The sequence below is a fragment of the Ursus maritimus genome, unplaced genomic scaffold (genome assembly GCF_017311325.1).
Source record: "Ursus maritimus isolate PB19 unplaced genomic scaffold, ASM1731132v1 scaffold_2, whole genome shotgun sequence".
NCBI lineage: Eukaryota > Metazoa > Chordata > Mammalia > Carnivora > Ursidae > Ursus > Ursus maritimus.
In genome coordinates, this window is record NW_024424452.1 from 18317177 (window position 1) to 18331527 (window position 14351).

General features: G+C 58.4%; 1 protein-coding gene across 5 annotated transcripts in view; it reads right to left on the minus strand.

The window, feature by feature from the left end:
- Positions 1–222: 222 nt before the first annotated feature.
- The window catches only part of IL21R (interleukin 21 receptor), a 34802-nt gene continuing 20673 nt past the window's right edge, over positions 223–14351 (minus strand). For all 5 annotated transcript variants that reach the window (XM_040635177.1, XM_040635180.1, XM_040635181.1 and 2 more), the window contains 8 exons: positions 13921–13985; positions 10959–11061; positions 8853–9052; positions 6013–6164; positions 4799–4976; positions 4420–4519; positions 3303–3387; positions 223–1643 (listed from right to left, as the gene is read on the minus strand). In XM_040635177.1, the coding sequence (XP_040491111.1) occupies positions 873–1643; positions 3303–3387; positions 4420–4519; positions 4799–4976; positions 6013–6164; positions 8853–9052; positions 10959–11061; positions 13921–13969 (1638 nt within the window). In that variant the 5' untranslated portion in view covers positions 13970–13985 and the 3' untranslated portion in view covers positions 223–872. The remainder of the gene's footprint in view (positions 1644–3302; positions 3388–4419; positions 4520–4798; positions 4977–6012; positions 6165–8852; positions 9053–10958; positions 11062–13920; positions 13986–14351) is intronic.

Sequence of the window (14351 nt, forward strand, 5' to 3'; positions counted from 1 at the left end):
CCCGTATTTGTGCCTGATAAATATTTCTTGGGAGCATAAAGGGAATAACTAAGTGGGCAGCAGGAGCCAGCAAATCTTGGCTGGCAGGGGCTGCTTCTAAGGGACAGGCTGACTGGAAGCCTGGAAACCCCTCCCCCCAGTGCCCCTCTGCGGAGCCCAAGCTGTGTTGCCTTCTCACGCCCGCCCACCGCCAGCACAAGCCACGGTCTGGGGCCCCAGAAGGAAGGAATCTGCATTTATTGAGGGCCTGCTCTCCTGCAGCCCGTACAGTGGGTGACCTCACCGAGTTCTCCCCAAGGTGGGTCACGCTACCCGCACCTCCTTGTCCAGACAGGAAACTCCAGCCCAGAGAGGGGAAGCCGCTTGCCCAAGGTGGCACAGCCCAGGGGCATCACAGTCGGGATTCAGACCTCGGTCCACGGGCCCCCACAGACCTTCCCACACCCAGGGTCACAGTGGGCTCACTCCATCCTCTTCCCCTCCCCCTGAGAAGTGAAAAGGGACGGTAGGGACTTCTCAAGGCTCCTGGAGGCAGGACCTCCAGGGCGGGGACGGGTGCCTGTTCCAGGTCCCAGTGGGCCCTGTGGGCAACGTGGGAGTAGCCTCTCAGCACACGACCTGGGGGCCGCCCCACTTCCGGAAAGGAGGGCGGCTGTCATCGTGTGCACACAGTCTCAGACACATATGCGTCTTGCCTCCACGCCCATGGGACACACCCGTGTGCTCCTGGGCCACACATGCACAGTGTCAACCAGGCTCAGGGGCCCCATCTGGGGGCCCAGAGGTCGTAGGCCTCTTCATCCCACGGCCCAGGTGAGCGCAGCTCTGCTCCAGGCCGAATGGCTCAGCGGGCTCTGGACAGCCAGGCGGCCTCACTGGCTGGCCTGGGGCCCTGGGCCCTCAGGGGGAGGGGCCATGACCACCCACTGGCGGAGGTAGCTCCTGGGGGGCCCTTCGTCACTGGGGCTGGTGAAGTCACACTCCACGGGGCTGCCGCAGTCAGAGCCCGCGAAGCCGCTGTCAAAAGTGTCCATGTCCAGGCCGGCGGGAGGCGAGCCCGCTTCGCTGTCCGACGCCCCTCTGGGGGGCCCGCCACTCCACGGCGGCCCCGGGGTCCAACCTGCCTCATCTTCAAGGGGCAGCTTTAGTCCGTCGAGGAGGCTGCCAGGAGGGCCTCCCAGCCCGGCAAGGCCACCAGTCGAGACACAGCCACAGGAGAGGACCGTAGTCCCGGTGTCCAAGAGCGGGTCCTCGGCGCCTGAGCTGGGCTCCAGGCTGGCGTCCAAGTTCAGGGCTGGGTAGCCATCATCCCCACAGGTGCAGGACCAGGCACACGGCCCCTCTGTGTCTGCTACGGTCACCGTGTCAATGGAGAGTACGACGCCATATGGTCGGTCCCTCTCCTGGCTGTAAGCCGAGCCACCCAAGCTGCCAGCAGTGAAGGGGGCCAGGCCCCAGAAGCCCAGCTCAGGCAGCCCATCAGCTTCCACCAGGTCAGTGGACTCCAGCAGCTGCGTGGGCTGCAGCCCCTTGGTGGCGCTCCGCGGAGGGCAGCAGGTGTGTGTCTGCAGGGAAGAGAGCACCTCGGGGCTCCGGGGTCCCAGCTCCAGGCTGGAGGCAGTGAAGGGTGCACCCACCCATTTCTGTGAGAGAGAAAAGGGGGACGGTCATGACAGGAAGGGGGCAAGGAGGGTATGGACAGACAGACATAATAGAGACAAGACAGAGACACAAGAGAATAAAGAGAGTACCAGGGGTCAGAACCATGGTGCGCCCCTATCCAGGGACGCTTCCTCCTGGGGCCTCAGTTTCCCCACCTGCAGGAGGGAGCCGCTGCCCTCAGTAGCCTGCCAGACAATCAGTGCTCAGTGGCCTGGGGTCTGCATAGGGCCTGGGTAGCAGATTGCTGAGTTATAGGGACAAGGGGGCAGGAGGGCTTGAGGTCTGGGTGACGGAGCTGCCACCTGGTCCCCTGTTTCATTTCCTCAAGGACACTTGAAAACTGAAATTCTCCTGTTGGTGTCCCACTGGAGTGGACACTTGGCCAGGGCAGAAGCCTCAATTCTTCTGGTCCCATTTATATCCCCGGAGGCTCGCACAGTGCCTCGCATACAGTTGGTGCCCGATAAATGTGTATTAACTAAATGAACATGCGGAGTGAATCAGTGACAAACCACTTGGAAAGGCCTCTGTGTGCTTGGAGGGTAAGGGATGTGGGGTGTTGACAGACAAGGCAGCACCCCCAAGCTTTGAAGGACCCCCTGCCCGCCCTCGCCAGCCAGGGGTCCCACTCATGACACTGGGTCCCCATCCGAGCGGCAGTGAGAACTCCGGAGAACCAGAATCTCCCAGTTTTGAGCCTGCTGCCTCAGAAAACATCTCGGGACCTGGATGAGGCCCCCCCATCTGCCAGGAGTGCCCACGGCACAGAGCTGCAGTGAGAAGTTAATGCACTCACATCGCTGAAGCTCCTAGCACAGGGCCGGGCGCACGGTACGTGGGTATCCGGCAAGTAAACCCCAAACAGGTGTGGGATCTGAGCTTCAGGGAAGGTGCAGAGGAAGGGGGAAGGTCTCTCTCCCGTGGGGTGGGGAGTCCAGGCCGCTCCCCTGCCTCAGGAAAGCTGCTTCCCCACTCGGAGCCTCAGTCTCCCCAGGGGTGGCCGCGGACAACAGAGCACCCCCCCCCAGGGGCCGTGATCAGGATGGAAGGGGCAGAGGGCAGAGGGCGCTCAGTGCAGTGCCAGGCACACAGCAGGAGCTCAGCCGATGCTCTGGTCCACGTTTCCTGACATCCAGGCTCAGCTGGAGTGGGCGGGCTGCCCCCCCCCCACCTGTCACCACATCCTCTCTGCGGCGGGCCCTCCCACGCGGGGTGGGTGGTGAGCGGTAAATGGGCACAGACAGCTGTGGGCGCCGACGGGTGACGGGTGGTTGGGGCTTGGCAGGGGGTTGGTGTGTTTTGCAGGTGGGGCCATACCCTTCCCAGAACCCACTCCGTCTCTACCTCCAACTCAAAGGCTTCTGACAAAGGAGCAGGAGGCCAGTTTGTGATTCAAGGAACCACCTGGCTCACCCCTCCCCCAGCCTGGCTCCTGGGTTGGGAGATGCTGCCCATTCTTATACCAGTTCCGCCCCACCCGAATTACTTCCTGCGCTTTGCAGATGCGGAGACGGGGCCTGGCTGGGGCCTGGGTGCTCTGGGCCTGCAGGGTGGGGCTGGGGTCCTAGTGCGTGGGTGGAGGTAAGCTCCCAGAGGGTAAGAGGCTCTGACGGGCTTGTCTCAGGCTGGAGAGCACTCACCTTGAAGTCTCCACTGTGGCCCACGTAGAGGGGCTGGAAGAACTTCTGTGGGCTGGGCACCTGTCCCCACACCTTCTTCCACAGCCTGGGAGGGCAAAGACGAGGTGAGCCCTCACCATCCCCCGGAGGGCAGCCTGGCCTCCCGCTCAAGGGCTCCCCAGCTTTGTCCTGCAGGAGACTCAGCCCCCCTCCCAAAGCACACCCACGCACCTCCCTTCCACCCCTCTACCCGGGGCCTCATTTTCCACATCCGTAAAATGGGGGCAGCAAGTCTTGCGAAGGTGCCCAGAGTTTAAGTGCTTGGCTCCCCCTCTGAGCCTCAACTTCCTCCTCCACCACCAGGGGTGAGCAAAGAGCCGGTTCCACAGGGGTGCGAGGAGCACTTGGCGGGTGTCTGCACAGCGCCCCAGCACCCCAGCACCCAGAGAGCGCTCCGTGATAGTCATTATTACTCGCATCGCACTCTTTCCCCCTCCAGCTTCTCTGCCTCCATCTTTATCAAAGCCTCTGGATGAGGATGAACACATTGAGCCGGGTGTCAGAGCCCCCCCGCCCAAGGCTCAGCAAACCCTGGCTGCAGCTCCTGCCTCCATCGGCAGCGCTCCTGAAGGCCAGCAGAGTTCAGATTTTCATTTTAATTAGTGGCAACATTCAGCAGAAACCCAGCATATAAATGGATGAAAGCAAAAGCTCCGGGTGGAGCAGAGGGAAGGGGGCAGATTATCACACCCACCCTTCACCCCCACCTGGTGGCCCCGCATGCCCCCCCACCCGGACTCAAAGCGTCAACGTCACTGGACAAGATCATAGCCTAGGTCACGGTCACGAGCACAGGGGCAGACTCCACCTCCTCTCCTTCAGAGCTGTGCGGCTTTGGGCAAGTTCCTTGCCAGCTCTGTGCCTCCTCGCTTGCCCCTTCTGCCCAGGGGGTAAGTACCAAACGGCAAGCTCCCGAGGCAGGGGTGAAGGTGAGGCGGGTGGGAGCTGTTTCTCATCACCATCATTCTCAAGATCACTGTCACGATGACAGGTTGTGTCCCCTAACCCTGCGTGGTCATTGGGAGGCTGTAGCCCAGGCCGACCCCCTCCCCCTGCCTCCCCGAATCCTTGGCCTCACCTCCAAGGCAGGTGGATCTTCAGGCCTAAGAAGACGAGGATGGGGAGTATGATGACCAGGAGGAGATACAGCAGGTAAGTACGCCAGCCTCCCTTTATCTCTGGAAAGGAAGCAGACACTGGGTGAAGGGGAACCCACTGCTCCCAGAGGCCACGTGGGGCGGGTGTGCTGGGCAATGGGTCCGGGCAGGTGTGGAGGACGTGGGAAGGCCGCGGGGGCCTTGAAGTGAGGTGGTCTGGGCTCCTGCTCCCACCCCCACCCCAGGCAAGAGACTTCATCTCTCTGGGCCTCCGTGTTCCCATCTGCGAGATGGGGATAATAATTCCCACTGCGGGGAGTTACTAGGAGCACCGAACGCCCTGCCAGGAGCCACACCTACCTTCCGGCTGGGTGTGAAAGATGACTGGGTCACTCCACTCACTCCAGGTCCCCTGGAAGGACGAGCCGGCCTGGGGCCCTGCGCGTATCTGCAGCTCATAGCTCGAGTCGCTCTGGAACTCCAAGGGAAGGAGAGAGACGCTTCTCGAATCCACCGAGATCAGCTTTCTCCCCGGACTCTGCCGACGCAGGGAAAGGAAGCACTGGATCAGGCCCACCCAGGCCAGCCCCAGCCTCCAGCAGAAGCCCCCTTTACCAGCCACCACGGAAGGGAATGAGGGTCTCCTGCACAGTCCCTGCTCCCTCCAAAAGACCAGGCTCAGCCTGAGTCCTGGCCCCTCCGGTGCAGGTGGCACGGAGCCATGGGCACCGCCTAGAGCTTGTTTCTCTCTGACCCCAGCTCTCCCCTCACTGTCCTGCCAGGGGACCCCCCTCTGCGAGGACCAGGACCAGCCCAGGAATAGCAGTGGCCCCTCTTGGGAATCCTTAACCGGCAGCATTCCAGACAGTTGTCACTTTTGGAATTATTCCTCATGGGCCTTCTCAATAGAGGGCATTTCTGGAAGCTTTCGACCACAGGCATCTCAGCAAAGGATACCTCTGGAACTTCCATGGGGAACATTCCAACCACATGCACGAAATTCTTCAACTGGGACCGCTCTGAAGGATGGATCATTCTAGAAGATTTCAGCCGTGACTGTTCTGAATAGTTCCCTTTGGGAACTCTCTAACACTCTAAACAAGACTACTTCTAGAAGCCTTCACCTTGGAAACAATGGTCCCTCTAACACTGGACTTTCTTGGTTATTGAAACTTCTGGAGCTCTTCACCTGTGGCCATTCTAGGTCAGGTGGGAAGGCTCCAGATGGCCCCATTTCTGAACCTTCCTCGGCTGTGACTGTACTAGACTCCAGGAGGAGACCTGAGGAAGTGCCACCCCCTTCCTCTCTGGCAGGGTGGTCGAGGAACCAGGGGCAGGAAGGAAAGAATTTTGAGGGGCCTCCTACCGCAGGGAGAAATGAGGAGAGGCAGCATGGGGTGGAAGGGTGGAAGGGGCAACTTCCAGCCCTGGGGGGTCCTTGGTTCCATTCTGGGCTGTGAGTCACCCACTCACCTGTCTCTTGGACCCCCTCCCCACCACCAGCGCCCCGGATGCTCTGCAAGGCGGTGTGGCACCTCCCCTCCCCTCCTTCCCCGAGCCTCTGCAAGCCTCACCAGAGCCCAGGGGCCTCCCCACTTCCTGTATCGCAGCTCAAACTGCAGCTTGCCCTTCAGCGCGTAGGAATCGTAATTGGAGCTCCAGGAGATGTTATAATGTCCTGAGAAGTTCATGGTCACGGTCACGTTGAAAGGGGGGGACGGCTTGACTTGAAGGGAAAAGCCAGAAAGATAAGAAAGGGGTGAGATCGGGCCGCAGTGGAGAAGGATGTGGTGGCGGGAAGTTCCCCCACACCCTAGCCGGTGTTGGTGGTGGGGTCAGGATCCGTACCCCCATGTGACTCTGGGTGAGGCAGCCCCTGTCTCCGGGCCTCAGTTTGTGCATCTGAGAAATGAGAAGTTCAAACCACATTGGAGTTGCAGCCACGGGGGCGGGAGGGTAACAGAAGTGCGCGAAGCCGGTTTGGGGTCTGAGGACAAGGAAGGGGGATGCCACACGCAGGCTGGGCAGGACTGCAGGCCAGGATGGCCAGAGAAGAACAGCCTGGAATCCCAGATGGCGGAAAGCTCTCTCCAACATTGAAGTTTGCTGCTAATCCAGGTGCTGGGTGGCTCAGTCAGTTAAGTGTCTGCCTTTGGCTCAGCTCATGATCCTGCGGTCCTGGGATCAAGTCTCCTGTCTGGCTCTCTGCTCAGTAGGGAGCCTGCTTTTCCCCTGCCTCTACCTACCCCTTTCCCCCCCATCCCCGCTCGTGCCCTCTCTCTCTCAATCTCTCTTCTGCATGGACGCACCCTCAAATAAATCCATTAAAAATCTTTTTTAAAAAAATGGTTAGCTCCTAATACAAAATCTTGCATGTGGGCCAGAGGCACTGGTTCTGCGTTTCTGTTCCAAACCATGACGTCATTTTCTCTTAGCTGCAGCTTCCCAGAGAAGCCTAAAGACTCTGGTTGGCATTAATGCTAATGAGCTAGCATTAATATTCATTAATGTTAATGGTGAAAGCCAGCGCTACTGAGCTCCTGCAGGGCTGCCTGCAGAGCAGTCTGACCCTCCTCAGTGGCCCTGGGTTCCGAGACTTCTGGAAAGGGCAACACCACACCTTCCTGGGTACCTCCCAGGCAAAGGTCAAAGCCAGGCCTCCCGTTCTGCTCTACCCCAAATTTCTTTCATGAACGTGAGCAGGATACAACACGTTATATGCCTTCATTTCTTCTCTTGTAAAGGGTACCAGCTCCTCTTTCATGGGGTGACAGTTCTCGGGGACCAAACTCAGGAGCAGAAGGAGGTCCCTTGGGGGAGAGAGAAGCCATGGGCTCCTGTTTCCCGGCTCCCGCTCTCTCTTCTTCTTCCACCTTATTTGCCAACATTGGACATTTTCTGCATTTCCCTGTGGGACCCTGTTCACCGTCCACCCCTTCTCTGGGGTCTGAGCTGCTTGGGGCTGAGGTTTTGTTCTCCTGGGTCAACGCTGAGCCCACAGCTCCCAAGACAGAGCGGGTGCACCACAGACCCTGCAGAAATACTTATTAAATCAACAGATGGACCTTTCAGGGGTTGCAAAAGGAGCTCTAACGCTGCTTCCTTCTCTGCCCGAGGTGGGAGAAGGCCCACATTCCCAGGGCCCCAGCGAGGGCTTTTCTGTCTTTGAACCATGGGTCCATTTGGACTGGACTCGTTCTTAAACCTGCTTCTGTCTTCCCCAGGCCGATGGAGCTCTCCGCTTCCCTCTGTGTGGCCTGGGCTGGGTGGTGTGGACCGATTCAGGGAGGGACTCGGATGTTGGCGTAGCCCAGTGCCCAGGAGGAAGAAGGGGCCGGGAGTGGCCTGGGAGCCGAATGCCGCCTCCTGCCACATCTGGGCACAGGGGGGCCTCGGGCCCCGGCAGGGAGGGCAGGGAGGAGGGGTCAGAGGGAACCGTGACTTGGAGGCCCCTGGAAAGCAAAGCAGCTCCTTCTCCGCCCTGCACCCTGCCCCTGCTCTGTGAGCTTGCCACGCCTGGGGCCAAATGGCCAAGGGGGCACGTGTGTGCTCGCGTGTGCACGCACCGGCACGTGTCTGAGAGAGCACGTCAGCATCTCTCTGTCCAAGCTGTCCAGGCCCCGGGTTGTTGGTAAGACATCTGTGCCTCTGAGGTGTATTTATGAGTGTGTGTGTGTGTGTATGAGTCTAGGTGTGTCTGGGTATGTGTGAAGCTTTGCTCACACCCTCTGTGTGCAAAGTGGCACAAGCCTGGACCCCCCCAGCATGAATGACAGATGCCCTCTTATGTTCTTGCCCCACCACTGGGAATCGGGGGACAACCTCCCAGGACGCAGGGCTGAGCCCCACCAAGGGCAGGTTTCTCTTCGTGGTCTGCTTGTATGCCTCTGGGCACGGGCCTCTCACTCGCTCCCTGGACACTCCTCACAGCTGCCTCCTGTGCCCTTCCCTGCCCCACCCTGGCTCTGGACCCATAGAAACAACCGCTTCCCCCAGCCAGGCCTCCTTCTTTCCTGCAAGGGGGAGGGAAATTCTGGGCCTCGTTGGAGCTAATAAACGGGAGAAATCTCAGGGAAGTCTTTCTCCCGTTACACCACCTCCCCAACTTGCCTCAAAATGGAGGCAGAAGCCCAGAAGGGCCCTCACTCTACAAATAGTGAGCCAGTCCGGGGTCACAGACGGGCAGGTCCTGGGCCCCCATCCAGCTCGGTTTCAGGGCTCTGCTGCCTCCCTTCGGTTAAGGCCCAGACCTAGGTATCAACCCATCCCACCTTAGTCATGCTTCTAGAGAACAAACTGAGAAATGAGCGCCTAGGACAGGTCAGTTTGACGATGGGGGAGAGCCGGCCAGCGGGCCGTGGGAGTCAGCCCCGACCTGGGTTCTCCTCTGCTCTGGGGTCCCGGGGATACTCACTGCTGTCGGCCAGGACGAAGCTGCCACACTCCTGGGAGTAACTTCCGGACTGGTCCGTGACATTGACGCTGAAAATGTCGTCGGCCATGAATCGAAACACATCCATGTGGCATGTGTACTTGGCATGCGTGGCGTTGTGGGCGGACCGGTGGAGGCTGCAGGAGGTGACCTCGTCCTCCAGTTCTCCATATGGGTCTTGCCTTCAAGGACAGAGCAGCCAGTCATGGCTAGAGGCCAGAGGGGCTCCGTGCACACGGCCAGAAGTTCGGGGCTTGGAGGGATTTGAGGGGAGGCTGGGGAGTAGGATCACCTGGTCCACCAACGCTTTCCCAGGGAAGGTGTTGCCTCCCCCGAAGCATCCCTGATGGGTTGTGTCTAGGTTTGGCTTGTATGCCTCCAAGGAATGAGGAACTCACCACCTCACATAAGGCAGCAACTCTCAACTTTGGAAATTTGGGCCATTCTTGCCTAGCCTGAGCCTAAGTGTGTCCCTGTCAATCCCATCAGCTGCATCACAGTCCTATAGGAAGGATGCTAAGCACCTCAGGTCTCCTTCCTGCCCTCCTTCCATCCAGCATCCACGGAGTACCCAGTGAGTACCTGGGCTGAAGGCCAAGGTAAGAGCCAAATGAACCTCATCCCCTGCTCTGGCTGAAATTTCAGGGACGCTGTTGATATGGGATTGGGAGCCCTCCTCTGGCCTTTTTACTTCCACTAGGCATTAAGGGATGGGTTTTGAAGTATGTATAGGAGTTCAGCAGATATTTATTTCCCTACCTACACCTTCAGGCTCTGAACATGACTACCCTTCCCTTCAAGGCCAATACGGATGCGAAGACTCTATTCTCCACTAAATATTTGTTAAGATAGAAACTTTTGCTCAATCAAAGCAAGCCTTTTGCACAGGAGCCTGGGGAGGCTTTAAAAACTTCCTGTCACTCCCATGCCTAAAATATGGGACCTCTCGCCACCCATACAGGGAAATCTGACCTCGGCCTCCCTCTCACCTTCTTTTCTTGTTATTCTCCCTCACACTGACTCACTCTGCTCTAGCCACACCGACTTCCTCGCTATTCCTCAAACTCACCAGCTCTTCCTCCACCTCAGGGCCTTTGCACAGGCAGTGCCTCCAACTGCAATGCTCCGTCTCCAGCTCACCAGCAGCCTCCTTCTCATCCAGAGAGGCCTGCCCTGACCGCCCATCCCCACTTGGTGTTAAGCCTGATCTCTCCCCCTACTGCAAAGCCCCATGCAGTGGTCCCTGCATCTCTCACTATGATCTTGAGTGAAGTCTCCCCTCACTGTTCTTTAACAATGTGGACTAATCAGGCCGCCTGTGTTTGAATCCCAGCTCCACCATTCACTGGCCATGTGCCCTTGGTGAGTTGCATAACCTCTCTGAACCCCAGTGTGCTCATGTGTAAAATGGGAGTAATAATTGTGAGGAAGGGAAAAACAGTCGTTCATAGAGGCACAGAACAGGGAGCCTGGGATGTACTAAGCGCTAAAAAAAGTCATGTGGGAGTTTCGTCGTCCACAGGTCTCAAAACCACAGTTAGGGCTGGGGGTGCCTGGGTGGCCCAGTCGGTTGAGCGGCTGACTCTTGGTTTCAGCTCAGGTCATGAGCTCGGGGTCGTGGGCTCAAGCCCCATGCTGGGTTCCGCGCTCAGCATGGAGTCTGCTTGGGTTCTCTCCCTCTGCCCCTCCATACTCTGCTCTAAAATGAACAAATAAATCCTTTAAAAAACCCCCACAATTAGGGCTGTGTGGGCAAGAGAGTATGGCCTTTAGAGCCAGATGAAACTGCCCCATGGTCTCTCCACTGCGTGCTTCGGACAAGCACCGTGAGCCTGGGGTGCCCGTCTGTTAAATGGGCAGGGCAATTCCCCACCAACGAACCGTCTTTCTTGGGGCAAAACCAAATGCCGTTGGTGAACTTGCTGGGAGAACCCTCAGGAAGTGGACCTACTATGTTGATTGCTAAGCCATCCGTGGGTCACATAGTAGGTCCAACTTGGTCTGTGGTCCTGCGGTCCTGCTGCACGCCAGCCCTCCAGCGGCTACCCTGAGTGGCATCCCCAGGGCTGCTGAGGTCTGGCCACTTACCAGGTGAGGGTGAGCATGCCCGGGTGGAGGGTCCTTGTCTCCAGGGTGCAGGTGACTGTTTGGAAGTAATCGGTGTAGCAGACGAGGTCTCGGCACCCCCAGGCTGGAAGATTAGGGGAGAGACACTGTAGTGGTGCGGTGGGGGGCTGGCCGGAGGTTGCATGGTGACTCACCCCTTCGCCCCCTCAAGGGCTGGAGGCTGAGTGGAGGCACAGGTCCCCGGGGCCAGGACGAATGTGGCACCCCACTAAGATGCAGGCTTGGGGAAGGCGGTCCCTGCCACCTGAGAATTCCTTGTGTGACCCCCGAGCTTCAAGGCTGGCTATGGAGACAGGAGCTCTGAATGTGAAACATAACATACTAAGCATGTCCCCACCTCTCAGCACTCTCCCTGTCCCCCTCCCCGAACCCCGTGTGCAGCCACCAGCTCCCCGTCCCTCCTGGCCAGTGTCCCTCTCAATGGTGTGTCCCAAACTCCCCAGCTGCAGGCTGAATCTGCAGCGACAGGGATTCGTGAAGTCCCTGGGGGTACAGCTGAAAATGCCCCAAGCCCCGACAAGGGGGAGCCCTCTGCTTTGCAGCAGCTTTTCCGAACCAGGACACAGACCTCACGGAAGCCGGAAGTGCATCGGGGGAGAAGGAAAACATCCCCAAACCGAGAAGCTCTGGAAACTTCTGCCAAAATGTCTGTATTCGCCTACTGGCCAAACCACCACCGCCAAGTGACACAGGGACTGCTCACTCAGGCCGCTTTGTTGGGAGACTTCATGCACTCCCCCCTACATTAATTGCTCCCCTTTGTTCTAAAATTATAGGTGCCACCATAGTCTAAATTTGCCTGAAGCATAATCTGAATTTGCGACAAAATAATTGTAGTAAGTTTGACCTCGGTTTTGCTCTGCGAGATCAAACACCAACGTTGCGATTTCTCCCCCGCCTACCCTCCAACTATTTACCAGAAACGTGTTCCCCTTTTTAAGTGGATTCATTCTTAGTGGCTTTTTCCTATTTTTCCTTGACTAATGAAGCCCCAACGGGTGGTGGTATGCTCCCTTCCTGGGCCTCACTTTAGGTCAGAAGCCAGAGCCAAGAAGAACGTTGCTGGAAACTTCCTTAGCCGGCTGCCACCGCCATTTTATAGACAAGAACCCAGAGGCTCTGAGACTGGACCACACCTCCTGTCAGTCTGGGTCTGGGCTGCTGAGACTCTCACCCAGGAAAGAAAAATCTCATCTGTGCTACTTGCTGACAACCGTGCACGCAGCAGACATCACTAATCGATCATGGCACTCTCTCCCTTGCACGACCCTCAACACAGGTCTCCCTGCAGCCACGACCAAGGGATCTGAGTTGTGGCAATGAGTCCTGCGCTGGGAGGACTTCCCCTGGGGAGGAGCACAGGGCCCACCAGTGGGCACAGGAGGCCAGTGCAGACACTTGGTGGAGAAAAGAGGAACTGATTTTGGTGGAACCTAAACCCGGGGCTGCAGGAGCCGCCATGTGGCTATGTATTCTGCCAGTTGAAAGGCGGGTTGCTCTAGCTTAGGGCTCTAGAACTTGGGGGAGGAGCTGCCATTCCTAGCTAGACTCAAGGTCACCAAGGGCTTGACAAGGTTTGTCCCAATCTTGAAATGGAACATTGGGGACAGGACAGCAGCCCCTGAACTCGCATGGATGTGGCATGAGGAACCCAGTCACCTGGTCCGTAGCCCAACCCCTGGGCAGACAGCCCCAGGGCCATCCCTCACCCAGAGTTATCAGAGCATGCAGGGGGCCGTGAGAGGCTGGAACAGTGGCACGTGACTCACGATGGCTCTGAGTCCCTGGTTGTAAGCTGGGGACACTGGCCCCTTGGAGGCCGTGGGGGGTATGTAGGTGACATCATGCCAGTGCGGACCATGCGGCCTGCACTCACTCAACCAAAGCATCAGAGCAAGGTGGCTCAGCCCCCGGGGATGGGGCAGATTTGGGATTCTGGCTCTGCCACTGCTTGGCCTTGTGGCTGTGGGCCTGTCCCTTAACCTCCCTGAGCCTTGGAGGCCCCAGGTGAGAACCGGGCGTCATTGCTGCACGGACCGCACGGAGCTGTCATGGGAGCAGAGTGAGGGGATGCCCGGCACCCAGGACCCAGTAGGGGCTTGTCATTTGTGCCCATGGGGCATGGCACCCTGGTGGGTGACCCAGGACAGAGCGCTGGTCGCTCAGAAGGGGAAAATAAAAGAGCCAGACATCTGTTTCCTGGAGAAGCTATTTGAGGCTCTGGGTCTTTCAGTAAAAACCAGAGCAAAATGAAGAGTCAGCAGAGAGGCAGCTGAGGGACCCCTGCCTCCAGTCTAACGCTCATCTGAGCCCGTAGGCTCTGTCCCTGCCTCCTCTAGGCAGGCTTCCCGGATCTCTGAGCCCAAGTCTAACTCCTGGCCTTTCCCAGCTCCGGTCTCTAACTTCTCTCCCTCTGACTACAACATCCTCTGGTCTCCCGGGGGTGCCTTCCAAGGTCTGGCTACTTTTGTCTCCACCTCCCTTCCCCCTCCGCCCCGCTGGCAACCCCCCACCCCCATCCGTGCCTGCCGAGGATTCTGTGATTGTTCGATTGTTGATAAATGCCTCTTAGGAGAGTCATTGCACGAAGAGAAATTGAGGTTAGACCAAAGGCAGGACTCCCTCCCTCTGAGGGTTGGGAGGCAGCCAAGGTAGAGAGCTGTGGAAATGGAGAATCGAGCTTCTCGTCCCCGCAGTGAGATAGGAAGACCTCAGCTGGGGGTCTGGTCCACGTGGGATTCACATGAGCCACTGCTGGCTAACGGGGCTCTCTGGTGGGACGGGTTCTAGGTGACGGCGAGCGGCTAGCCCAGCCCAAGTGAACAGATGCCACAGAGCCCGGCCCTGTAGCCTCCAGCCATGCCCTGGAGCCCATGGGCCAACCGGGCCCTCCCCACCCGCAGACCTTGGGGCAGCTACTCACCCCACTGGAGCATCAGCAGGAAGAGAGAGGCCACCGAGCCACACAACATGCTGACTCTCAGGGTCCTGGAAGAGACACGCAGTGAGACGGTGGACCCGGGCCTGGGGACAGGGACCCTGAGCAGTCTCCCTCCGGTCCTCTCCCTCCCTTGGAAGACTTGCCTCAGATTCTTGGAAAAGCAAGAGTTAGAGGAGCCCGGGGATGCTCCTGAGGGTTCCTGCCCCTTAGAAGTGACTGATTCGCCCCTTGACACCCCACTTCTCCCACCTTCTTCCTGTCCCCTAACACGGTCCCAAATGAGAGGCGAATTTAAAGAGCGAGGAGCTAGCTGCTTTCCTGCCCCTGGAAGCCTATGGATGTTAGCACTATGCAGGAGATTAAACGTGGGCATTTATCCAGCTGAACAAGAGAGAGACGGGAGGCAGGGAGGG